General features: G+C 40.0%; 1 protein-coding gene across 3 annotated transcripts; it reads left to right on the top strand.

The window, feature by feature from the left end:
- The first annotated feature begins 863 nt into the window (after positions 1–863).
- LGMN (legumain) lies at positions 864–26,340 on the top strand. Of its 3 annotated transcripts, XM_056493522.1 has the most exons (15): positions 900–969; positions 1,882–1,925; positions 6,893–7,069; positions 14,544–14,641; positions 15,462–15,543; positions 16,060–16,145; positions 18,199–18,274; positions 18,746–18,808; positions 19,674–19,740; positions 21,299–21,417; positions 22,084–22,173; positions 22,871–23,068; positions 23,694–23,864; positions 24,716–24,783; positions 25,572–26,340. In XM_056493522.1, the coding sequence occupies exons 3-15, from the start codon at positions 6,932–6,934 to the stop codon at positions 25,609–25,611; spliced, it is 1,296 nt and encodes a 431-aa protein (XP_056349497.1). In that variant the 5' UTR covers positions 900–969; positions 1,882–1,925; positions 6,893–6,931; the 3' UTR covers positions 25,612–26,340. The 3 variants fall into 3 exon arrangements, with proteins under 3 accessions (XP_056349496.1, XP_056349497.1, XP_056349495.1); XM_056493521.1 differs by lacking the exon at positions 1,882–1,925 and having other exon boundaries at positions 864–969; XM_056493520.1 differs by lacking the exons at positions 900–969; positions 1,882–1,925 and adding an exon at positions 1,032–1,135.
- Positions 26,341–26,760: the final 420 nt, after the last annotated feature.

The raw sequence follows: 26,760 nt of genomic DNA, 5'->3' as shown, positions 1-26,760 counted from the left end.
AGGTGGTACGTCAGGTCACTGGGCATGCTAGCCCCAGAAAAACATAGATGATTAACCTGTAACGACCTTTTACATTTATGGTCATAAGCAAAGCTGAGTCGGTGCAGACGGTGCAAGTAGCAGAGTCAGAGAAAAGCTGTAACTTTCCACAGACATTCAAAAACAGTCAGTTGGTCACAAAATGCAAACTTAGGTGTTGGGGGTTTTTTTACAGATATGCAAGGGTTTTTTACAGTATTCAATGAGGAAGTTGGTGTGCTTTGTATGTGGTTTATTAGGCGAATAAACATGTGTCTGTACTTTTCACAGAGGATTTTCACTTTTCCTTCTCTCACTAGAAACGGAGAAGTCTTGGCAAGGTGTCAGTGCGCAGCCCCAGCCCCTCCGCCGGTGCTCGCGGTTCTGCCCCTCCCCGCACAGCCCGCAGCGCTCCGCCGGCCATCCTTGCTGGGACACGCAAGGACCATCCGGGGCCGCTCGTTTTCTTCCGTCATTTCTTGGATTCCCTGTGGAACATCCCTCTGCCCTCCCGCTCTGGGTCTCCTGCCTCCATCCTGCCCCGAAGGCACAGTGCAGCTCCAACGGGAAGGCGCAGCCGGCGCTGCCCCGTTCGTGTCCCGTGGCCAAGCTGCGCAAACGCCGCGGCCCGGGAGGCTCCCGGCGGCTCCCGGCGGCTCCCGCGCCACGCGAGAGGAGCTTCCCGGGACTCCTGGGACACACGCCACTCACCCCGCAGCCGCGGAACTACAAGTCCCAAAAAGCTTTGCGCGCAGGGCCCGCAGCCGGCTGAGTCAGTCGGGCGCCGGGCTTGCTGGGGCTCGTAGTGTGGCCGGAGAATGTCCGGCCCCGCCTCCGCCCTGCCGCGATTGGCCGGGCCCGGGCCCGCCCCCGCGCGCCGCGGTCTCCTGGCCCCGCACGGCGCTCGCCGCAATCACAGCGGCCGCGGCGGCGACTGGTCTGCGCGGCGTGGTGAGGGCGGCGGGGCTGCGCTGGCCGGGGGCTCCGGCCGGGGGGGAGGCGGCGGGGTGCGCCTGAGCCAAGGGAGCTGTGAGCAGGGGACGGCCCGCTCCGCTGCCCGGCCGCAGAGGCAGAGCCGGGGGAGCGGCCCCGCCGCCTCCCAGCGGAGCGGCCGAAGGTGCCGGTTTCATTCCTGGGCTCCGAGCGCTGCCGAGCCCCCGCCGCCTCGCCCGGCGCCCCGGCTGGTCCGGGAGCTGCGTTTGATCCCTTCGTGCTGGAAGAGACGGGAGCCAGGGCGGCTCCTTCCCAGGGCATTGCCCAAGGCCGGCAGAGGAGACGGGGGGAGATCGGGGGGATGCGAGAGAAAGCAGCGGCAGCAGCTTAGATTTAATCACCACTAATACATTTTTAACGGGAGACAGGGATGGAGTAACTGCTCACGGGGTTTCTGCAGAGAGCCAGTGATGCCTGAAAGGTGCTGCGCTGTGGCTGGTTATTTATAGCTGATAAACAGCCTTGCCGTGACATGCGGCTCTGCTTGGAGCTAGTAGCTCGTTCCCAGTTAGAATGGAGCAACACTGTGTTGGGTGTCTGTGTTTGCGGATTAACATAGATATTGTAGCCAAGATCTGAAATGCTGGGGTTTAGCATAAATATTGTAGCAAGATCTGAAATGCTAAGATAAACCATAGTAAAAGATGTGTGGAGTGCAGGACTCTTGTGTAATCTCATATTGGAATTTCTGTGCAATAACTTCTCCAGAATTTCTTTCTCTCTGTGCTCCCAACATTTCCACGTTTGCTGAGCAGACATTCTTACCCTTATCTGACTTACTCTTTTACCCTTACACCTCTCATGCCAATTCAAGCAATATAACAAAGTTACTCATGCAGTGTTGCAGTATTTTTTTTTCCTTACTATCAGAATGTGATGGCAGAGGCTTTGTACATCTGCAGACAGATAAGAAGGTAAATAGCAGAAGCAGTTTTATTGAAGCCTTAAAATTTGCATCTGGGTTTTTTGAAATGTATAGAGAAAAAAAAATCCCCTAAACCAGGTTATTAGCTTATTCCATGGTGTATTCCATTCTAGGAATGATTTGGGATTTTTTTTTACTCTCGAGTAAATTGTACTGCCTCTGCTGCTGAGAAAAGTAAACCTGCAAACAGGGGAATTAACTTTATTTATAATTACTTTTAAATACATTTATTTAACATCAAGAATCACCCTGAGCTAACCACATATTTATGGGATTTTACAGTAAAAGTGGCTTGTATATCTTCAGTAGCTAAACAAAAATATTTTTCCCCGAACCAGCTGGGGGAAGGACTGCTTGAATCTGTTTCCTAGAGGGATCCCATTCAGAGGTTTCCTCCCAAATTTGCTGTAAACCAGGACACAGAAATATTTTACTACGAGTTCTAATCATACTAAGCCAGTTTATAGAATGGTTACTAGCAGCCTTTGTAAGGAAATGTTTTGCAACAGGGACCATTATGTCCTTCAAAATGTACCTTGTCAGAATTTATAGTGATAAAGATTTTTTTCTTTCTACGATGCAAGTGCAGAAAGAAAATCAGATTATTTGTGCAGGGGCCTAATCACAGGCTTATGTGCCTTAATGTAGCAGCCAGCACAGCATGCAGGTGGAACATTGCTGACAGAACTGTGGACATCAGTTTCCTGTGAGGAAGACTGTCACATATTTTGTGGAAATCAGCATCTAAGTATTACAGTGTCAGGAAATATGCAAGCACTCTGTTGAGAAAGGAACTGTGGCTGATTCAGGAATCTGAAAGGCTAATAGTTATAAGAAGTGAGCTGTTAAGAAAGACTTCATAGAAAAGCTTTAATGGTCATCTGATCAGCTTAAGGCTGTTATTTTTCAGCAAGGTTACTGTTAGTGTACTTCTCATGCAAGTAAAATAGAGATACGGTTTCTGTTTATATAGCTCTTGGAGACTGTGCTTAAGGTATTTGGAGTGCAAGCTACTGAAGTGTCAATATTGCTTTAGAAGCCAGTGGAAAATACTTTGATCAACTCAAAGCCCTTTCTTTAGAGTGGTATCCTGTTCTAGGAGTATTGATCTTAAAGGACTGTTTCCCGACAGGAAAGTTGTGAACTCAGGCAGTTGGCCAGAAAATTTGTCCTAGCAGCAGCCATCCATTTCCAGATGTAGTCTTTCTAAAGCATCCCTCTCTTATCAAGTCAGAGATGTATGCTAGCTGTCTAGTGGGAAGGGGTCAAAGTACCTCTGTCAGGACAGACTGGTTTTAAGTGTGAATTGTTCCAGTTCTGGATGTGCTTCTTCCACAGATTGTGCAGACTGTGCAGCAGCCTTACCTGGTGGTCTGATGCTGAACCCACTGCATCTGAGATGGGCCTTTGTCCTGGCATGGTCTCAAGGCAAAGTTAATTAACTCTTCTGGCAGAAAGACCAGGCAGAACTGATCAAAACTTATATTTTCTGACTCAGCCAAAGCTCTAAGATAATCTTGTAGTGAATCTTGAGTATTGGTCTGCATGTGATTTAGGATTGATTGCATGTAATAGATCTTCAGAGAAAGGCTTTTCTGTACCTGTGGTAAGCTGGTCAGCTCAGCTGCTTTCTCTTAATATGCTTGAAAACAAAGCATGTGATAGGGAACTTTCTCTTCTCAGCTGTAGGTCAAGAACTCCTACAACACAACCCCAAACACAGCCTTTTAAATTGCCCACTTGCACTCAGAGGCCTTCTTTAAAACAAGTAGAAATATGTGTGTGCATGAGTGTATTTGTTTTGTTTGATGATTATTTGTTTGTTTGTACTTTGGTTTGGTTTTTCTTAAGCAGTAGTTAGAAAAAAACAATGAAAACCCATTCCCGCTGCACTTATAATAGGTATTTAAATCTTTTAAAGTGCTGCTTAGAGAACTTTGGGGAGCTGAGTATTTATTAGTTATGGTTTACTAGTCCATTGTGATATGCTTTTATTATTTTCTCCCTTCTTTCTGGTGTTAATTTAATTATAGTATAGGCAAAGACATATAAGAGAAATTATATGTCATTAATTTGTGCCAAAGAGGAGGTTCTTTTCTATTCTAAATAATACATGACAAAATATGTATGATTTGCTAGTACAGTGCAATGTTCTTGGTGTTTATTTTTTTCCCCTGGGTGTTCTGCATCAGTCACAACTTTAGTGTCAGTGGAGGCGAGAAATATGAGTACCTGGATACCCTTGTACTACCTGGAAGATTCTTGAATCCCTCATGGAGGGGCTGGTAGTTTAAGTCTGTGCTTCTGATCTGGCTCAAGTTTTCTGTTGTGGGGCAGTTTGCAGGCAGAGTGCAGTGCTGGTGTGTGGTGCACACATCTGTGTGTGGCACAGGTACTGGCTGGGGACCTGAGAACTGCAGATCCTTGTTAGTATAGTCAGGAGCATGAGCTCACCAGGAAAGACAATCCCCTCAAGCTGTTTCCAGTTGTCTGGTATTTCAGTAACTGATAGTGGCTGCTTCTGTGTGATGGATGTCTGTGTGCCAGGACTTCCCTTGAAATTAGCCATCTTGTTATATGGCCCAGTGAACAGCTGGCACCAATACAGTTTCTGTTTATATGCCCTGGATTCTAATGAATGGTATCTCAAAGAGCTAAGCATTATGTGGAAGGATCTCCAGCAATTATTTGAAACATTAATTTTCTCTTTTTTTTTTTTTCTTTTTTCACATAAATATAATTCATGTTATAGTTGGAGAAATATTATGAGACAGACACTGAGCTCTGAGGGATCTATGTGCAGAAAATTCAGCTCAATATTCCAATAAGTAAAACTCAGTTAAGATTTATAAGCAGATTGTCTAAACAGTACTGATTTTCTTTTTTTGCTTAATATTCCAGGAGTTAGATACCTGAAATTGAATATTGGAAATGAATAGGCTCATTGGCCTGTGATGTATTGTGTCACTTTACAAAAGTTCTGGACAGGTTGGTCTAAATCTTAGCCAGGCTGTAGACAACAGAATGGGCAGGTTTTATGGATGTTGTACACAGTGCATCTTCAGCACAATATGTTATTTGTCTTACCATCTGAAGAAGTGACAAGATAGATCAGGCAGAGTTGCCATACAAAGGCACATTCTTTGGTAACAATGACAAAACTTTACAGTTCCAGCTCAATATGGGAGAGTATAATCATCTAATAAAAAATCTGCTTATTCCTTCATATTTGCTTGAGTGCTGAAGAAGCTAATAATTCAACAAACCTTAAATTGTTAAGTTACTGTGTAACTTGGAGCAATTCTTGCTTCAAGTGTTACAGGCAGTGACAGGAGTGGCTTCTTCCTGAAAGATAAGTTTTTGGAAGAAGCAGTTTCATAACAGTTAATGTTTGGTTCTGCCTTGATTGTCATTACTTCCTTTACTTTGTGCTATCTCCACTAAAAAGGATAAAACCCCCCAACTTTTAAATATGCATATATATAGTATAATATATGCATATATGTATTTTTCATACTACTGCCTGTAAGACTAAATTGTAGTGGCTAGTGAACCCATGCTGTGTGTTAGGTTAGTAGTATTAGCTATCTGCTTTTCTGTTTCAGCCTCATTTGAGAGGCTGCAGATGGGTGGTTTTGACTGGGCTACTGACTTAGATACCGTTTACTTGGCTTAGTGCTGGTTTTGACATTTTGCCTTGTGACCCTGTTGAATGGCTTGGGGGTTTCCAGCTTTTATTTCAGAGAAAGCCTTGTTAAAGTAGCCTACTCTGCCTTTTACTACAACAGCTCTTCCATCCCTTGCAGCAATCTCATTTTTGTGAGTAGGTGTAAAATCCCATCTCAGTGCATGAGGAACTATGTAATCTTTATACATGTGCCAGGAGCATGCAACTCATCAGGGCAATTTGCTTTAAGAGTTTGATATTGGATGCAGCAGACCTGAGACTGACCAATAAATGAAACTTGCCTGCCCCCACCAACTCCTATTCAAAAAGCAGGCCTTAAACCTGAGACTAAATATGGCCAGATAGTTTGCTTGTAGAGTAAATGCTTTATCAGACAGTCAAGGTGCTCAGGACATGCACTAGTGAGGACCCTACTTGTAGTCCTCTCAAGAAAGTAGAAGGAGCCATTTCTGCATGGGCTCAAACCTCCCCTGTGCCTGCTTTTCTAAATTTGACATTCACAGGCTCAGATGCAATTTTCTCACTGTGCACCTTGTGCAAACACTTAACCATTGAGAAAAAGAGGCAAAAGTGCTGCTCTTTCATGTGGTACTGGCTCACATTTGCTCTCCACTAGAGTAACACATTGCACAAATAGCATGAGGCTCTCACAGCCTGCACTTCCCCCCAGCCCCAGCAGTTAGGGCTCTGTCTTGTGCAGAGCAGTGGCACAGCCTCTTTCCACCCTCTTTGGTATTGTGGGCACAGAGAGCTTTTGTGACACTCTGGCCTTCCAACTCCCCAGCACTAATGCATGTCTTTAGTATCCTACATCACCTGGGATTTGATTCAGTAGTAATGGGCTAATTGCAAGTGAGTGAAAACCAGGGAATCCCAGAAGCAGAGACCAAGATAATAGTTTTAAAGAGTTTCATCTATGAAGTAATTAATAGTAAGGCTTGCTTTGTATTTGAGACCTATTCATTGCCAGCTATTATAGAACAGCACAACCAGAGGGAGCTGAACAACTTGGTTGTCCTATTCAGAATTGCTTTCAGTCAGATATGAAAGCTGACAAAAAAGCTATTGTAACTAGTAGCAGCTTGGTGCTAAAGGAAGATATGACCAGAAATTGTACTGTGGGTTAAATGGTCTGTGAAAGAAACACAAAAACCCCACAAGCAAGAAAAGCTTCTAGTTGTGATACTGCTGATGTTTGTTGATGTTTGTTTTGCATTTGTTCATTGACTGATGTCCTCTCCTTTATTTCTCTCAAAATTTTTCATTAGGAAAACTTTCTCTCATTTGTGGGATAAATAAGAAGAGAGATGATACTGAAAGCAGTTGTGCTGCTGGGCTGTGCTCTGGGCATCAGCACATTCCCCATGGAAGATCCTGAAGATGGAGGCAAGCACTGGGTGGTGATTGTTGCGGGTTCAAATGGCTGGTACAACTATCGCCACCAGGTAAGGACCATAGTTCCACATGCTGATGCTGTCCATGCTCCCAGACTTGCAGGAAGGTGATAGCTGCCTGTCATCTAGACTAGTTTAGACCTTCTGTCATTTGAGCAAGTGCTTCTATTTCTGGACTCCCAGGTGTGTGCAAAGTTTTCAAAGCAAACAGCTGCAAGATTCACTCAGAACCTGCTCTTAGTTCTCGTTACCACCCCAAGTATTCCCTTCCACTGCTCATTTTTACTATGTGACTTCTTCTAAATTTTTTTTTCTATACAACTTTTTCTTGCCTCTGACCTCTTGAAAAAGCTGTCATTAGAGGAGGAGAAGTATTCTTCCTCTAATCACACTTCTGCATCCTGGGAGACTTGTACATTTTAGGGTAAATACTCTATTACTAACTAGGCTAGAGGATCTAATCCAAACTTGCAGTTGTCTAAACCTCATTTTGAGACATGTGCATGTTTCTGTCCATTTTTTCCCTCTCTTCATTATGCTATGAGAAGCTTCCTTTTTTTCTAGTTAAAAAATCTCTGAAGGCTGCAAATGCACTATGTTTTGAGGAGTGGAGGACATGTGAGGGGGTTCCTCTTAATCTGAACCAGGTTGCTGATTGTGTTCAATTCTGGCCTCAGAATTATGTTGGCACAACAAATATACGGTGCAACAGAGTGCAGGGAACAAAGTGAGTGGCAGAAAGGGAGGAAAGGGAACTTGAATTCTCAAGTCTAACTGCTGGGAAAGCCAGTGTGTTGTGAAATTGTGGAATGAGTGTGGGTGTCACTATGGACGTGATTAAATCCAAGTGACTTAACTCTGATTAAGTTCAAGATTTATAGTCAGCAGTCAGGAAACTTCTGCAGCATTTTCCCCTTGGGGAATTGCTGGACAATCCCTTAAACAGATGAATCTATGCAAATGGCATCTATGTGCTAAACTAGCAACTTGGCTTTCCTGGAGAACAGGATCAATTTAATTCTGATTTATGTGTATATTTATATATTTCTAAATGTTATTATGGTATTTTTGGTTAAATGCTAGTGTACAAAATCAGCATTTTTAAAACTGAATTGTATGAAATGTACTGGATGATTTGCTGAATGCTGGAACTTCTAAATATTTATTATTTTTAATGTAATTGCCTGTAAAATACAGAGAGGCTTCATCCTTTTGGTTGATTGAGAAACAAATGAGCTTTCTGTGTGTTGGGCACCCTGAGTTTTGTGTATGTTTCTCCTCCTTCTTTGCTCACAATCACTGTGTAACTTCTAGCACAGTAATGAGCTTAAAACTAAATAATTCAGACTCAATACTCAATAACTCAACACTTTGACAAACTCATTTTAGGAATTTTGCCAGATCCTTACACTGTAGATATCACCTGATATAATCATAATATCACAGCCTTAATATGAACTATTCCTATTTCAAATTAAATCTTGAAGAATTTTCAAGTTGAAATTGGGAAACAATGATGAAAATACAACTGCTGTACTTGGTTACTGCCTGTCTTTGGGTGTCTAAATTTAATTACTGACTGTGCTCTTTTTGTTGCTATTGCTGTATAACCAGTCTAGCTGGCTCCCTTCCATTCTAGGAGGAGTTAATACCACAACATTCATTCTTTAAATAAAACTACAATTTTGAAGCTGTGGCTCATGAGAATTCCTTTACTCAGTTGCCTGGGCACAGTTTTTAATCCCTTTGTCAGTGAGCCTTCAATGGCAGGTGTATCTGCCAGGTAAAATAGGACAATGAAGAACACAAGATCCATACTTGTATATTTGTGTCCAGCAATGAGTGAGTCTTTGGAATGTGCCAGTTTCACAGAAGCCTATTAACTTTTGAGTGTGGTCATGCTTTGCAGGTAGTTATTAAGTAATTCCTTTTCAATGTTAAAAAAATGAGAACAGAATTTCTTTAAATACCTGAATTTTGAAGATAATGTCAACTAACAATGTGAAATATCTGCCATGTTGGATTGTTCTGTATTTAAATACTAGAAATCTCTTTATTTTAAGCTACCACTTCTTCAGGTATTAACATTTGGAAATAAGAAAATTAGAACACCAATAATAATCCTATTAAAGTTACAAAAGCACCATTGTAAAAGAGTCTGTAGGAAGGTTCCTTCAGAATGAGGCTGGGTTCTTACTTGCCTGTCCTGAGCAAGATACTGTGCATCTTAACTGGTTATGAAAAAGCTCAATTCCCACAAGATGCAGCACACCAGCAGCTTGTGCTGTTCTGCCTAGTGGCCTTTTGTGGCTAATCTAAAGGGCCTGGTGGGGATGAGCATGTGTGGTAGAAGTGATATGTGGTGAGACAGCTAGCAGTTAGTCATGGGAAATCCTCTTGTGTGTGCCATGAAGTGCCATCCAAGGGTGCCTTGGGTATCAGAAAATTGGAGAAATTTATTCCCAGCAAAACAAGCAGAATAGTAGACTTTTAGGAGAGTTATTCAGAGGAGGAAAAATGCTACAGAAATATGAGGAGGTCTAAGAGATTTTTTGAAAACATTATGCAGATCACCATGTCTTTGTTAGTGTTTCCTACCTTCCAGAGATGGAAGCAAAAACATTTTAAGTAATTAAATTATTTGCCTAGGTCACTTACATTGGAACCAGGAATAGAACTTGGTTTTTCACTGCTTCAGAGCACATAGTGAACACACATAGAAACATGTGGTATTGTTCAGTAGAGTCATACCTCTCAGCACTCCAGGATTGCACGTTTGTGTAATTTTTTGGTTTTCAAGGGAGCAACTGCAGAGGGAAATACATTGTCCTCTAATTCACTTCATTCCTGCCATCACCCTTCTTCCCCACAACTTCTCTGGCCTAGCCTGTGTCCAGGTGGTTTTGTAGATGTGTTCCAGTAAGTAGTTATTCAGTGTGGCTTTTTTTTATTACCAGACTTGTTTCTATTCCCTACATGCAACTAAGCACTCATAATGTCCCTTTGTAATTTGAGAACTCAGCAGACACATCTCTGGGTTTCAGTTTCTCAGTTCAGCTGTCCAGGGTACAGTTAATACATGATGTTGCATGTTTGTGTTACATTTTCATTTTGTGAGCTCCAGTTGTTTTACATACTGCCTGCTTCAACACTGTCAAAACATACAGTATTGTCTGCCACAGTAATTATCTGGTGGTAATGTGCTCATCTGACTGAGCAACCACAAAAGCAGAAGAAATAGATTACATATTAAAAAATGTCACATTTCATACATGAAATGCTGTACAGACCCCAGGAATAATAAGTTTGTAAAGACTGCAGACCCAGGAAACACTGAGTTTGCACCTGTAACCTCAAGGAATCTGAAACTCTGCCTAAGACTGGTTATTGAGCTGTCAGTGGTCAGGATCCACTGTCAGTGGTCAGGATTCACTGTCACTACAAACCAGAGATAGAAAAGATAAGGAAAAAAACCCACAAGTTGCACTTAATGTGAGCAAGGTGCACACCTTGCAGGCAGTTGCTTCTACTGTGATGAACTGGGACTTCTTCCCAATCAGGATGATCTAAACTTGTCTTACACATTTATCTCATCAGATTCCTAAAATAAATTATAGGTGTTTTTTGTAGTATAGAGTATATAGTATGTAGTATAGGTGTTTTTTGTGTGATAGGCATACTGTCACTGCAGTATATTGCTTTATACTTGTGTTTCTCAGTTCTTTGGTGCTTTTCTTTATTGTAGTGGCTTTGATTAGAGTTGCTTGGCCTGTGAAAGGGCTATCACTGTGCTCCTCTCTGCTCCTCAGCAGTTACTCTTACTTCTCTGTAGCAGCTTTTCTGTTATCAGACTGGCTGCTGTTCAAGAGTACTCCCCCTGTTCCTAGGGAAAGTGGCTCAGCTCTCTACTGCACAAAGAGCTGGATAAAATACCTCTGGAAAGCTTAGTGGCATACATGAGCAAATACAGTACTAAATACTTTTGACAGATTTAGAGAATGACTCAACAAACTAGTTGTCATTAGAAGAAACAGTCTGGCTCTTCTATGGGGTGAACATACCAGCTAACTCAAATTTAAAGCTGGCTTCATATCAGATCAGAAAAAGAGACAGACCTGTGCTTCCTGGATACTCAAAACCACATAGTTTGTGGGAAAGCTTGGTGTGAAATGACAGTCTTACTAAAGATGGAGTGTATCCTCAAGAGAAATGCCAGACTGAAAAGTCTGGCAAAATTAAAATTTTAAAAGTACGAATTTGTATACATGGCTCTGTTTTCAGTTGTTGTTTTTAGCCTTATACTGACTGAGCTTTGTGGGTCAGAGACTGTATTTTCAGGGTTCTAGACATTACCAGCCAGAGCAGTATCCTATTCCAGGACAGTCTTAAATTATCTTGTCTTGTAGTAACAGACACTAGCCATGCCTTGACTGCAGGACTTCAATTAACATTTCCTCACTGTGCTTACAAAATTTAAACTGAGCTCTCAGGAAACCTTTCCTAAATTCTTGCTAGAGTTATAGCTTTGGGCAGATTCAGTGATGTATATTTAAGCAAAGGATAAGACATGGCTGGCATTTCAGACATATTTTTCCACTTTGTTTGTATATTAGAGTTCAGTCTTGTTTAGGCTGTGACGTTTCAGCACAGCTGTGGTGGGAATCATGCTGCTTTAAGGTGAAGCTGATAGTTCCTTTCAGCCATGGACCTAGCAGTCATAAGACAAGAAGTAACCAATTTCACACAAGTCCAAGCTTTTCCCTTTAGGAACTATTTATGCAAGCTTGTGTCACAAACAACTTGATTTTTCCAAAAATCCCCCCAAGCAGTTTGCTTAAAAGCTTAAAAATAGGGATGCCAGGAAAACAGGATAATTCACACTCTGACCCCCATGCTTTCAAAATCTAGGAGTTAATTATTTAAGCAGATCTTCCGTTGAAATTTGCTGATGTAGCAGAAGGTTTAGACTAACCAGGGGGTGAAAGGTCTGAACCATGCCTTTAACAGTGTCCATTTTGGAGCTGCCCATAAGGTCAGTTGTGCAGCAGGAGCTGTACAGCTGCACCTTTTCCTGTGCTGTGTGGGGCAGCTGCTGCCCTACCCAAATCACAATCAAAAAAAACATGATTTAGTGATAATTTATTCAGTAGATGTTCATAGCATACATTTCACATATTAAACTAGCAAGAGTAGCACCAACAAGAAATCTGGAACAAGTGAACAGCTGTCTCTTTTTGAGTGGTTTACAGGTACAAATACACCAGAAATATTTCTGAGAGAAGCAGGCTCAAATAGCAGTATTTGAGAGACATTTACACATCAACAGGAAATGCTCTAGATTCACATACACCTCCCTGCTCTAGCTGCAAACTTTTTTACTCTGGTTTTATAGAGATTTATGGGTTTTTTATGTGTACACAGGAACCAGTCACGAGCTGTATCAAAGATGATGAATTAGGTCAGCCAATTCTAACTGTTTGCTCATAACTGTCCTACTTTAGTCAATGGAGTTTAGCAGGAAAACGTGTTTTTGCTTCTCTAGCCTTTGCTGGTGATATCATTATGCTACTGGCAGGTACAGCTCCCTTAGCAAAAGCCTTGAAAGGCTGGGACAACCCCCAGACAGGCTTAAGTTAAGATGAAGGGAATTGACTACATTGATCTGTCTTATTTGCTAAGAACATACTGAGCAAACAGCAAATGAACCAGAAGGAAGGAGAGGAAACAAAAAACACTGATAATATGCATTTACAAAGTTTAACTAATTTTGAGTTCTTAGCATCAGTTAAAAACACTTCTAAATTCCCTACTGGCCAGCCACATGTCTGGAAGAGTACAGGCACTTGGTGGTTGGATATGGTGATACTGTATCCCTGCATGTCTAAGCATTTCTGTGTGTTGGCAGCCTGTAAAGGTTTCTGTCAGCATCACAGAGGTATGTGATATTTTGAGAGTGAGGTATGATCTACTCATCAATCAGTGTAAAGAAGCTCTGATAGTGTTTTCTTCTACTTCTGCTTGGGTTGCATGTGAAAATGCAACTTTCTTGGTCAAACCTGTGCTCTTGTTTTATATTATATGTGATACCTTCCTAATTCTGTTTAACCTTAATATTTTGACTCATTGCAGCAGCAGCTGGTATAATGACATATAAGGAAATGGAAAACTAACTGGAAGATTGTCTGGGATGGGTGGAAGAGAACATAGGCTGCTGACATACAAACAGGAAATGGAACTGCTTTAGTAAGAACAGTTTAACATTCAGGGTTAGTCACATGAAGAGATTTTATTGTTGGAGAGTTCATTAGCATTGAATGTGCCTCACCCTTCACAGAATCTTGTACAACTATCTTCTCTGTTTAGTTTCATCTGCACTTAGAAGACCAAGGATTATAAAGTTACAGTATTTGCATTGTCCTTTTGATTAAAATCACCTGTACTCCTAAGTAATCTGAACAGACATTGGTCCACTTAAACCACATCAATTTGGTTTCCAAATTAGCAAATTAGATTAGTTCAACACAAGTAAGCTTTAAAGCTTGCTTGTTGCCTGCATTTGGAGTGTGCATTTGTTAGATGAGACCTCTTCCATTAAACCTGCACAGCTTTTTCTAGCATGTGGTGGGTTGTAGTTCCTCCAGTTTAGGAATGATTGTTAATGTTCCTTAGGGCATTCAGGGACTGTCAGTTTTAAGGAAGAGAATCATTTGGGCTGAGGTTACTAAGAGGTTAGCATTCTGATAGAGTTCTGCATTTACTGTAATATCACTTTAATGGCTATTGTTATTTCTGCATCATGGGAAGATGGTTCTATAAAGAAAATTTGCTTATTCATATCCTGTACAAATCAGGAAAAGATCCTGAATAGAAATTCGGTTTTCCACTGAAATCTGTTGTGTCCTGAAATTGTTGCTCTGCAGAGTAAGCAATACATAATTAAAAAGAAAATATTCCTTAACCCAAATTCTAATCTCAGTGTAAGGCAAGATTTAATGAAATCTTTGCACAGATGAGATTGGTAAACAATCCTTGCTTAAGTCAAGGACGGACAGTCTTCAATGCTTACTCATGCAGGTTTGGTGCAGAATTAAGTGAAATTGGTGGAAATCCAACTCTTTTTGTCTGCTTGGCACACTTTGGATTTATCTGTCATTGCAGAAGTTATCATTTTGATTTTTCTCACACAATGCAGAATATTGCAGAGAACTCCATGTTAAATTTGTTATCTGTACCAAGTAACTTCTGGTTTCCATTTAAATAAGAGATGAAAATAGGTAATGAAGGAGTGATATTAATCATAGTCTCTATTATTAATGCTACTGCTCCTAATTAGAGAAAGGCAATGAGCTCTGGTTTAATCTGTGCATTTCAGCACAGCAACCCTCTCTAGCAACCCTAGTCTCTTATATTGGAATGCAGTTTGTTTGGACAATAGCCTGCTTTTAGGTCCTAAAAGCTATTTTGCCTGTGGTATCAAAGATAAAATTTCTATTAAAACTAGTAATGAAAATTTGCTTAATTTCAGGCAGATGTGTGCCATGCGTACCAGATTGTACACCGAAATGGAATTCCAGATGAGCAGATCATTGTCATGATGTATGATGACATTGCTGATAATGAGGAGTAAGTGATGAGTGTACTCTGGTCAAAAACTACATAGTTGCTACAAACATGCCGTAGTCACTAATGTGTTTTGAGTTTGTAGTAGTTTTGAAAGAAAAGCTCTTCAAACCACCTGTGATATGCATAGACACATCAGCCATCAGCACAGTAATTCTCCTTTGAAATGTGTTCTGAGCTTTCTAAGCCTTAGTCCACAGCTCAGCATCAGCTGTGGCACTGAGGACTGCAGAGCTGTGTTATGAGAGTTATAAGGGGGTCTTAACTCCCAAGCATAACAGTGTGCAGCAGATAAATAACCTAAACTCATGTTTAGGGAGGTCTGTGTATGACTTCCAGGGCTTTTTTAGGAGGATATTCCCAGCATGTACATTCAATGAAGATGGGTACAGATTCCATTCTGGGTGACTGTCTAGAGCATATAATTGCTTTCTGTATGAAACAGTTGATTTATACAGCCTCTAATCCTGAAACAACTTCCCCCAAAATCAGCAGACATTACAGGCACAGCAGCACTGGGAGCAAAGTGTTAAGGGCAATAAGGGCAAGACTGCAAGGAGAGAGATGATAGAGACCATCCACCTATATTTTCAGATCAGTTGGCATGATCTGAGGTAGAATACTTGAATGTGCTCTGAGGGTAAGGACACCTGAGACAAACATAAGTAACTGACTGAAGTGCAAAGCCCTTTATATTCTGAAATCACTTAATGACCTATGGTGCAAGTTCCTGTACTCTCATGCTAACTGGCTCCTAGTTGTTCTATGGTCATGGCATGACATTGGGCTTATGATTCCTATTTATGTTCCATTTACCTTTCAGAAATCCAACCAAAGGCATTGTCATCAATAGACCTAATGGCTCAGATGTGTATGCTGGAGTGCCCAAGGACTACACAAAGGAGGTAGGAGCAAAACCCCTTTCCCTGGGGAAGGTTCAGCATTATCCAATGTCTGAATAAATTCTTTCACCCTGTAGCTCACACTCCAAAATCCACATAGTATAAAGCATCAGGTTTATTCACCTGGATGATTTGGCATGAAGTTTGGTGTTTATAAGATGAATATAGACAATAGATTCTTTGAAGTGAAGCATTGGTCATAAAAGTGAACTTTTACACTGTTTCCGTGCTGACATATGAAATAAAAGGAAGAAAGGTCTTGGACTGTAAATGTTGTAACTCAGTCTGAAAAACAGCTATGTAAAACTAACTGTTTCATGAAATCAGTGTAGTAATCTAGTCACTCAGTGATTTCATAATTCAGTAGCCAACTGAGTCATTAGATAAGGATGTCTTGAAAAGGATGGCCAGCTAAATTTGTCATCCATGGATTCTAAGTTCAAGAAGCCATCTTTTTATATGAAGATTTTGTTGTTGCTTTTATGATCTGATCTAACTTTAATCTTCTCAAATCCTTAGGATGTTACACCTAAGAATTTTCTTGCAGTTCTCAGAGGAGACAGTGAAGCAGTGAAGGGGGTGGGATCAGGAAAAGTATTGAAAAGGTAAGAGAAGTTTAATTTGGAAAATAATTGCATGTGTAGTTGTAAATTGACATTTATTTCAACAAAAGAATAGGGTAAATTAGAGCAACTTGAGAATCCAGAAAAATTATTGATGGCAATTCCAGCTCCTTCACATTACAAATACAGTGGTTCTGTTTCCTTGAACTACGCATCACAAGAAAGCAACTGCTGATATTTGATTAGAGCATAGTATAGATAATAAATAGCATAGAATAATAAATTATAGATTGTCTAAGTGGAATGGAAGATTTATAATTAATGGTAGGCTATAATGGCTTATATAATTTAGATGGTTCAAGAATGTAGTTAATATATTAAGGCCTAATAAGAAGTCTTCTTGGAAGGATACCTAGTGTCTGTTATTAATCTTGCTTCTATAGAGTTTGTGATGGGAAGGTATGATGCCTCCTTACTAAGTTGTACTATATTTCTAACTGTGGTAAAGCGCTATATAATATTATATTTTTCTATGTAGAGGAATTACTGTAAAACCTTTAAGAAATTAAATTTGACCATTTGGAAGGACTAACTGTGTTAAACTGTGAAGTCTCTCTTCATCTGACATGAAACAGAACAGAAGAATCCCATCCTGGCACTGAGGAGAACAATAAAAAAGAAGGAGCAGGAGAAGAGTCAAATAAGTTATTGCTCTGAATTGTTTAAACTTCATCCTTAAAAACTGAGCTTGTAAATGATATATGCAACACATATAGGCAATATGTTAGTAAATTACTGCACATTACCAGATTGTGCTCTGGAATGAGTCAAGAGGTGACTATGAAGCAATTTTTGTTTTTAAAAGATGTATGTCTGAACACACCTCACCTGTGAAAGCTTGATGTTCCCATTCAGATAAGGGAGTAGCTATGCAGAGGGCCAAAGTCTCTTAATGTACTCAGTAAGGCACTTGAACCCACAAATAAAAGTCTTAATTGTTTACATTCCATCTTGGTCAAATTTTTTGCACTTAGGATCAAGAGCAGGAACCCAAAAAGTAACACCCAACCCTTCTTTATTAAGCTCTGTTTGAATTTTCAAGTGGCCTGACTGCTGTTGGGTGGGACGAGGACTCAATTATCCTTTCCCTGGGAGAATTCCAGCTGGGCTTTAAGGTGGCCCCACTGACCAGTAGGTTAGTGGCCAAACAGAAGGCTAGACAAAGTTCCCTTGAGCTGCTACAAGTGTACCTGTTTGCTGTGAGCAAAAAGCAAAAGCAAGTAAAGATTTCTGGACTCTGGTACAGAGGAACAGAGGCCTGGACACTCCTTTTGATCTTTGTACACCTTTTATATTTAATTGTCCCTGAATACACTTTGAAAGGAAAATTCCTTTCTGGCTTTTAGGGCAAGATTTAGGGTGGAATCAGACTGTACAGCAAACTGCTGCACAGATGTGAGGGTGTCAGAGCCTGTGAGTGCTCAGTGCTCAAGTGACTGCAGAGCCACTGAGGCAGAAGCCAGTCTGTCCTCATGGGTGTGTGTGCGCACATGCATCAGTTCATCAGTTCCTCATGGAGCTGTAGGCTGACACTGCTTGGTGATCTGTGTGGCTGATTATGGCCATGATAGTCCTTACATGCCTAAGGGTCTTAGCAAAGAGTTTATGATTTATCCCTGTGTTGTTGGTGCCTTGGTATAACTTATATTTTTTACCAGACTTTTACAAATGCCCACAGTATAATGAATTCTTCACATAGCCATTAAAAACCATTTGTGTTTCCACCATACCTTTGATAACAGCCCCTGTCTCACAATCAGTTTACAGTTTGCAATATGAAATGGGATTGCCATATTCTCCATGTTGAGGGACTACCCTATATCCCTGCTTTCATTCCTTTTGCCAGCACTCATCTCTTGTAATAAGGATTCAAACTAGTATGCTTGGGAGAAAACAATATTACCAAGAGGAGGAGGTGTTTCAGCTCTGTTGTTTTCAGATATTGACATGTCTTGGCACTGAGAAGCAGATATTGTTGTAATGAAGATTAGGTTGGAGTAGTTAAAAATACTTCATTTTCAGTTTTTCATTACAGTGGTCCCAAGGATCATGTGTTTGTTTATTTCACTGACCATGGAGCTCCAGGACTTCTGGCTTTTCCTGAGGATGATGTAAGCATTTTGGGAATAACATAACCCATCATTTTAGTGACATACTAAAATAATATCTAATAAATATAAAACATGAGAATATTTAGTGCATTGCTGTATTGAGGGGTGAGGCTGAAAAGGAGCATTATTCTTCTCATCACTGCGTTTTGGATTTTTTCCAGTTAGAATCTGTAACATTCAGTTGAAATTTAAGTTGTCATTCTATAATTCGCTGGACTTTGTGGTCTTAGCAGACTGTTTCACAAAGGTGTGACTTGACTTTCTGATGCACCATATGTATCCTCTAGGACCATTACTCATCTTTTCCAGAGTGGTAAAGGCTAGAATGTTACACTTCATGAGGGCAAAGGACCAGATAAATTTATTGGGAAAATAGTGTACATATTCACAACAGTTAGTATTTACTCTTAAGTGAACTGTGTGTCTGTTGATCATAAATGGTTTTAATACAAGCCTTCTTATTTTACACAGCTCCATGTGAAGGACTTGAATAAGACTATTTGGTACATGTATCATCACAAGAAATACAGGAAGGTAAACGAGCATACCAGAAGTTCTGAATTCAAAGAGCAGCTGGCATGGAAGAGAGATTTTTATTTTGAGAGTTGGTTCAAAGTAGGAAGAATCTGTTACATGCAGTTACATTTGCATTAGGATTTTGCAGTTAAAAGGATTGATCTGCTCTGGATTTTTAGTAAATAGTTTACTTGGTTTTGCAGTCAATATGTAGTGTAACTGCTTTTGCCTATGCTGCATATTCTGACTACAAAAACAACATCTGTAACTGCTTCACCCCCATAATTTGTACCTGACTCTTTCTTCCTGTGCTTTGTTCACTTCAGACTTCACTGTTATTACAGGAAGTTTGTATATACCTCATGTTTTTTCTTAGTTACTTACATAGTTTAAAAGACTGTACGTCTTGTCAGAAAATTCTGTGAAGTTATTTCATCACATGTGCTATTAAGCAGAAAAAATAATATTTTGAACATTTTACTAGTGCTTTTTTCAAGTAGTTCTTTGTGGCAATGTCTGCTATGGCTTGCTGTGTTCAGGAACACACATCTGCCATCAGTTCCAGAGATACTACATTCTATGCTAACATGTTGCTGTTCCTAGAGTAGAGTAGAGTGACTATATTTTTGATCTGTGCTTTGTACAATAGCCAGTAGATCCCTGGGGGTTCTGTAGAGGTTAATAACACCTTTTCATTATTATTCTTTCCCCTTTCTACAGAGTTTGATTCTGAAAATGGAAAATTGTTTTGTAGCATTATCCATAGCTTTTGTTTCAGTAACAGCAGTTCAGGCAACTAGCTACAGCTAAAAAGCACCAAACAACTTTTCTCCATTTCCTCGTGGAATTTCTTAAGGTCTCTGATTTATTTTTTATTTTACAGATGGTATTCTACATTGAAGCATGTGAGTCTGGATCTATGATGAATCATTTGGCTGATAATATCAATGGTGAGCAATCAGTTAACTTACTGAACTTAAATATCACAACTTGTCACAGACCTAAACAAGCATTGACTGTGACAAGAATAGGTTCAAGGCATGTAGAATTTTAGCAGGGGAGCACTAGAAAGTAATGCTTTCCATTTACAGGAAGTTCCTTTTAATAGAGTCTTACAAAAGACTGAAAAGGCTTTCAGTTTTTTGGAAATGAGAAATTGAAAAAGTATTTCTTTTCAGGAGCCAGGTGGTTGCCCTGTTTATGCAGACATTTTTCAGCCTCAGCACTGCTAATAGATGTGAAGTTCCTGCTCTCAGTTTCATCGAGTAGCAAAGCAGTTGAGAGACCAGGCACACTGCCAGGCAGTTTTACTGAACATTTGTACAATTACCCAGGACGTGGAACTCAGATTTTTCAGGGTTTCCAGGCTCTCTGCTGCAGAGCTGGAAGCTCAGCCTTGGTTAGGGTGAGGAATCACAACCTTTTGAAACAGCTGTTTTGGTATCAGGGAGGGAAGTGCTTGCTCTTGTGGTTTTGAAGATGTGATTGCAGAGAAGACTAGCCATGTGCCTGTACAAACAGTTTTTCTTTTTCACAGAAAGTTTCATGCTGATGATTGTCCAAGACAAATGCTCAGTATTTTTCAAATTGTCAGACTGTCAGAAATTCCCAGTCTGAGGACTCTGGTTTGACAATCAGCTCTGCCCCAGAACTTAGAAAGGCAGAAAATTGACAATTTATGTATTAGAGTACAAAATTGTCTTTGGCAGCTTTCACTGATGAGCTAAATAGTTTAACTGGTTACTCAGTAAGCATTTTGAAGGGTGCTAAGAGAAATGTTTTACTGCGCAGACAAGATTCAAGTTTTTGTTTTTTTTTTACTTTTGAGCCTTTGGTACATTCTGAGTAGAAACAACACAATAGCTCTATAAAATCATGTGCTAAACTTTCACTTTAAAATACAGGTTTTCCTTCAGTTACACTGAAGCTATGCTATGTATCAACTTCAGCAAACAGCCAAAATTGCTTTTGTCTTGATACTTGTAAATATGTATTCACAACATTTATTAGAGATGACTTACTGAGAACACTGTGCTCGGGGCAGATATTGTAGGTTTAATTTACTTTTGTCTCAGTGTAGAGCATTATCCAACAAAGTATATTACTTAGAAGATGGCATTATGTGGAAGAAAAGATGATTTTTAGGGGAGTTACTTCAAGTTTGGAAAAAAGTTCTCATTATTGTAATAAAGAAAATGAATGTATAGATAGTTGTTAGTGCACAATGCTCTCAGGCAGTTCTTGAATAGTAGATTTTTCCTTCAGGCAATTTTTTATAAACACCCCAGACCACATTTAGCTGCAAGGAAGAAGCTCTTCAGTCACTGAGGGTGACTGAACAGAATGATTAACAAGCTTCTTTTCTTCCTGCTGTTTAGAAGTAAATTATTGAAAGGCGAAATACTTAGCTGCACATGATATATTTGTCTAAGTATTAAATCATGGAGGAGGGAGGGGAGATTAAAAAAAAAAAGGAGATAAAAAAACCCCTTACTATTTGTATTACAGTTTATGCAACAACAGCTGCTAATCCCAAAGAGTCATCTTATGCATGTTACTATGATGATGAAAGGCAGACTTATCTTGGGGACTGGTACAGTGTGAATTGGATGGAAGATTCAGATATGGTAAGTTACTTAAGCAAATTTTCTTCATTTTATGTATGATAAATATCACTAGGATTTTTAAGCATAGCTCTTTTACAAGATTTGTGAAAATATTTGGCTTTATGTGAGACCAAAATCAACAAATTAGATTGGTAAAAGTATTTATCTACTACTCAGAACGACATATATAATCTTTATTTGTTTGGGCTGCTTAATTTACTTCCAATACCAACTTTCAGAAATATTATTGTCTTTTTAATTTATAACATAGAAAATATCTAACTTCTAGTACCAAATTCATAATCTTTATTTGCTAATCTGAGACCACATCTCTAAAGATGTTAAACAAATTGAGCAATTCAGTAAGTTGTATGTCTGCCACAGAACTGTGGCTAACCACTTGCAAGTATAATGGAGAATAGTGTTAATGGAACAAATCTGGGATTTGTCTGCTAGTCTGCTCCCATCTTGCCCATTTGCTGGGAGATGGGATTACTAAAAGCAATATGAGAATATGCTGTCAAATCTTCTTTTCAGTTTTTGCTTCTATGTCTTTCAAAGGTTGTGTAGCTCTTGTCCTATACTTCCTTCTACCCACTGACAGCTTAGACCCTTTTCAGCCTTCCTTGCATTTTTAGAATAGCTGAGTTTAACTGTCTTTGATCTCGTGGAACTTTGTTCATGTAGGAGGATCTAAGAAAAGAAACACTCCACAAGCAGTTTCAGCTGGTGAAGAAACGCACCAACACCAGCCATGTGATGCAGTATGGAAACAGAGTATGTATTTGAGAGGGCTTCCTGCTCAAATGTATCTTCAAGCCTTTCATGGCCTCTACTTTCATGCCTTAAACCAAACAAACCCAAACAAAAAACAGCTGTAAACTGTCAGGGTAGACTGAGTCCTTTTCAGTCATGAGCTATTTCTCTTAGAAGACCTCTTAGCATTTAAGAGGTGGTGATCCTGATGCTAAAGGAAATCAGCCTTGCATGTGCTTTAATCCAAGGAATCAGGGTACAAGCTGTCCTCCATGCTCTGCCAGTGATTTCACACTTCAGTAAAATGTAAGAAAGGTATTTGCCACTTCCAGGCATATTATGAATATTAGCGAAATGTTAAAAAATACAATGATCCCTCAAATGGGAAGAGCTAAGAGGCGATACAGCATTTGCAATAGTCCCATTATGCAACAGTTGAAATACTTGTTTAAAAAATGTGCAGTTACATAACCTGGTAGCCTTTTTCCCCCCAGTGAGTTTTGGAAATAAAAATTCCCTGATCTATAGCAGCCTTTACCTCATTGTATTAAAAAGCCCAACATATGCATGCACACAGATACACACCTACTGCTCTGTGATCTCCTTTATTTTCTCTAATAGAACAAGTTTAGGGAGTTAGGTTTGCATGGCAGACAAAGACAAAACTGCCTATTGAGGATGAATGATGGTTTCCATTGGCTTACTTTTTATCCTTCAGAGCATCTCCTCCATGAAAGTGATGCAGTTTCAGGGCACAGGGAAGAAAGCTATGCCCATTTCTCTGCCACCTGTGGAACACTATGACCTGACACCTAGTCCTGATGTGCCCTTTGCAATCATGAAACGAAAGCTGATGGCTACCAATGACATTTCTGAGGCTAAGAAGATTGCTGCAGAGATGAAAGCATACCTGGAGGTAAGAAAAGAAAAAAAGAATTGCTCATCAAGCCAGATTAATTTCTATCCTAAGCAATGGCAGAAGGAAAATCCCTGAAAGTTGTCAAATTTACTCTTCAGACTGGTAACCTCTAGCTGATGGTTTATTTGTCCTTTAAAATTCAGTGATCTGTTCCACAGGGCCCATTCAAATAGTGATAATCTAACCAAAGGTAAGCAAATGCTAAAATCAGTCTCACAGCTTTTATTGACAGGAAATTCCTCATCTACATGCATAGAAATTCTTGTGGGGAAGACTTAATCTTTGGTATTAGAGAAACTCATGTCTCAGTAGAATTGAAACATCCCAAATCAAATAGCTCCTGTAGAATGGACGTCAGTATTGGTGTTGGTGGTGCTTTCTTTCCCTGGTAAACAGTAGAAGGATGGAAAATTATTTTGGGTTCCAGGAATCCTGACTTTGTCAGTTTTCATTTGAGTGTTAAGAGAAAAGTCAAGAGACTATGCTAAAAATAAATGGCAAAATTTGGTTCCCTAAAGAGCCTAAAAGTTAAAGGAGGTTTAAAGAAAGAGAAATTTCATTCAAAGTCTTTAAACTAGAATTAGAAAAAGCATGTTTTATGTTCCTTTTATTTTATGTACAGGTGAAAGAATTCATCCAAGAATCCATGCAGAAGATAGTCACTGTAGTAACAGGATCAACAGAAAAGACCAAGCAGATTCTGTCAGACAGACTGACTATCACCAATTATGACTGTTACCAGTCAGCAGTGAACCACTTCAAAGCTCATTGCTTCAACTGGCACTTACCTGTGGTGAGTCACTCATTGGATATAAGCTGATAAACAGGCCAGAAAAACTAGCAAGTCATAGGCACATCTGCAAAAATCAACTTTTATTAAAAAGCTACCTTGGGGCAGTCATACAGATTAAATTTGGAGCAAGGGTAAGTAATGCTTTTGGAAGCAGGAAAACATTTCTAATAGACATTTAGGTAAGCAAGAAGTTTATTAAAAACAACCCCAAAAATAATCTGTAATTTTTACTAATTTGTGCTGTTGCTTCCATCAGTTCCCTCCCCAGAAATCCCAGTGCTAAAAAAGTCATGTTGTATTTGTGCTTGAAACATCTCTGCTGACAAAACAGAAACAAGCACCACCACTGTGAATCATCTTGGTGCATTGAGATTTCTGTGTTATGATACAATATAATGCATAATTCCTTGTAGTAGCCTCACTGCTATTTCCATTGTCTTGCTAAATTCTTGAGACCCACTTTTTAGTTTAGGGGCTTTATTACAGTTTGCTCTTCCTGGAATCCCAGTTAAGGATCAAGTCCTGTTGTTTAGTTTAAAATGTTTAGATAAGAATAAGTGGATTTTTTGTTTTTGTTCTGTGGGATTTTAAGAATGTAATGGATTAGATGGTTTTGCATACGAGGCCAATGTGCAGCACAGCTGAATTTGCCTGAGTTCAAAGAAGCTGAATTGCTGAATTGCGTGAAGTTCAAAGAACAAAGTGTGCAGAAGGTCCATTTAGCCCAGTACTAGATCATCAGTTGAGCACCTTGGCTATTATAGCAGCTCTAAATTATTTCCACCATTTAGTCTGGATAAACAATACCTGCTTTTCATCACTGAATGATTAACAATGTTTGTTTATTTCAGTATGAGTATGCACTGAGACAGCTGTATGCCTTGGTCAACCTTTGTGAAGGAGGATACCCCATTGACAGGTAATGAGGTTCCCAGATATGCCCTGTAGTTTTAACTGTGGCTAAAAGAGCAAAAGTTAATAGACAGATGAAAGCTGCTCACTTGTTCTACTTTTGTTATCATTTTGTCAGTAAATCATTCTAAAGTTAGAAATGTTTATTTTGACAGACACCTTTATTATTTCCCTCCCACTCATAATGATCCATGTCCCCATAACCCTTTAATTTCCATACTGAGCCTCAGGGGCAGTGACAGTGAGTCAGAGGATCCCACTGCACCACACAACATTAAACAAATGCATGACTGATGCAAGGGCGTTGCCCTGTAACTCCTGTATGAGCTTACACTGGAGCCAGGTTGGGACCTGCTGTGCTTCTTTCTGTGCTACCCCCTCAGCTGCTGGCTCAAAACACCACAGCACTGCCGGGTTCTGGTGATGAAAGGGAATATGGTGTTATGTTCTTCATGTGTGGGGTAGGAAAGCAGGGAAGTAATGGTCCAGGCTGACCCCTGTAGTGGTGCACTAGAGCCAAGGGCAGCATGGTGTTGGAATTCTATCTCAGGAATTTGTGATAGAGGTTGGGATCCCAGTTTGTGAGTCATGCAAGGGAAGTAAAAGGGAGAGGAGAAAGCCCAAGGGTAGGGAATGTGTTCATGGACTGGTAGTTCAGACAGTGTGTACATGCAACTCAGGAGGTGAAGAACTGCGGCCCCCACTCCTGGTGGCAGCCCACTGCAGTCAGTTTGGGAAATAGTTTGAGAGCAGGGTACCTGAAAAATTATTCATCATGATTGTTCTCTGTTGCAGAATATGCCTGGCCATGAATCAAGTGTGCCTTGGGTATTGATGGAAACAACGATCCTGAATGTAACCCTTAATACAAGTGATAACTTTTCATAGCTGTCATAATCCAGACTTTACGTGCATGCAACCTGGAGAGAGTCAGCCACTGTACTGGAACTGTGCTGGGAGCTGAGGCACCAGACCAGGAGCAGTGCAGCACTTGCCAGTGCTCTCCCCTGCATCCCCACCTGCTGACAGCCTGCTGCTTTGAGAGAGGCATTTTGGCAGACCACCTGGAGCTTTCAAGATGGATAATTTTTTTCAAAGCACAATGCTCTTAGGAATCTCTGGATGGACACTAAAAGCCACCTATGTGATTGCTAAATCCATCCTAAATCTAAACACTGAGTCATCAATTCTGGATTTTTTTTAATACTCTTGTTAACTCTTAACTTTAAAGAAAAAGTTAATGAATTCTATTACAGTGACTAATTTGCAGATTTGTTGAAGAGTGAAGAAACCAAAGCTTGTTCTTTAAGTTTTAACTCCTTAACAGTTTAAAGAAATGAGTTGCATTTGGGAGCTATTTGATGTAGACAGTTAAATGTTGAACAGTAAAAATCTTTGTGAGTAATAACCAGTGTTTCCCAAAGAAAAACAGTAATATCTAATGCTGTAAATTTAGCACCAGTATACTGTAATTAATTGTGTATACTCACAAACCTGTGGGAAGTCATAAAGTACAGGAATTGCCTGTGAATAAAAATAAAGTTGACAGTTTTATCCATCCACAGTGCAATAGTGTTGGACATGTTGTGTTGAAAATGAAGGAGAGCTAATTAATTCTGTGATATGCATTGCAAAGTTCATCTGTCTGTTAGACTTTCATAAGGCAGGGCATCTCAAAAAAACCCACACAAGCAAACCAACAAAAGCTGAAACAAACCCCAAAACTCCAGCCTAAAAGCAACAACAAAGAGTGTAAAGCCCCAGATCCAGATCACACTGGAAGATGCCACTCCTCAGAGGTGACTCAGTAAAGGACAAGCATGGCAAAATTAGAGGTTGTGAGGTGATCCACAGAAGTTCCAGGTTCTTCACACCTTTTTACACATGGAGACAGGATACAGAAGTATTTCAGAGTTATTTTCACAGTGTGTTAAAATACACAAAATTCCACGTGAAAAGAATGAAGTCTGACAAAAACTGAACC

This window comes from Oenanthe melanoleuca, chromosome 5, assembly GCF_029582105.1.
Source record: "Oenanthe melanoleuca isolate GR-GAL-2019-014 chromosome 5, OMel1.0, whole genome shotgun sequence".
NCBI lineage: Eukaryota > Metazoa > Chordata > Aves > Passeriformes > Muscicapidae > Oenanthe > Oenanthe melanoleuca.
This window is presented reverse-complemented; position numbering and strand designations above follow the sequence as displayed.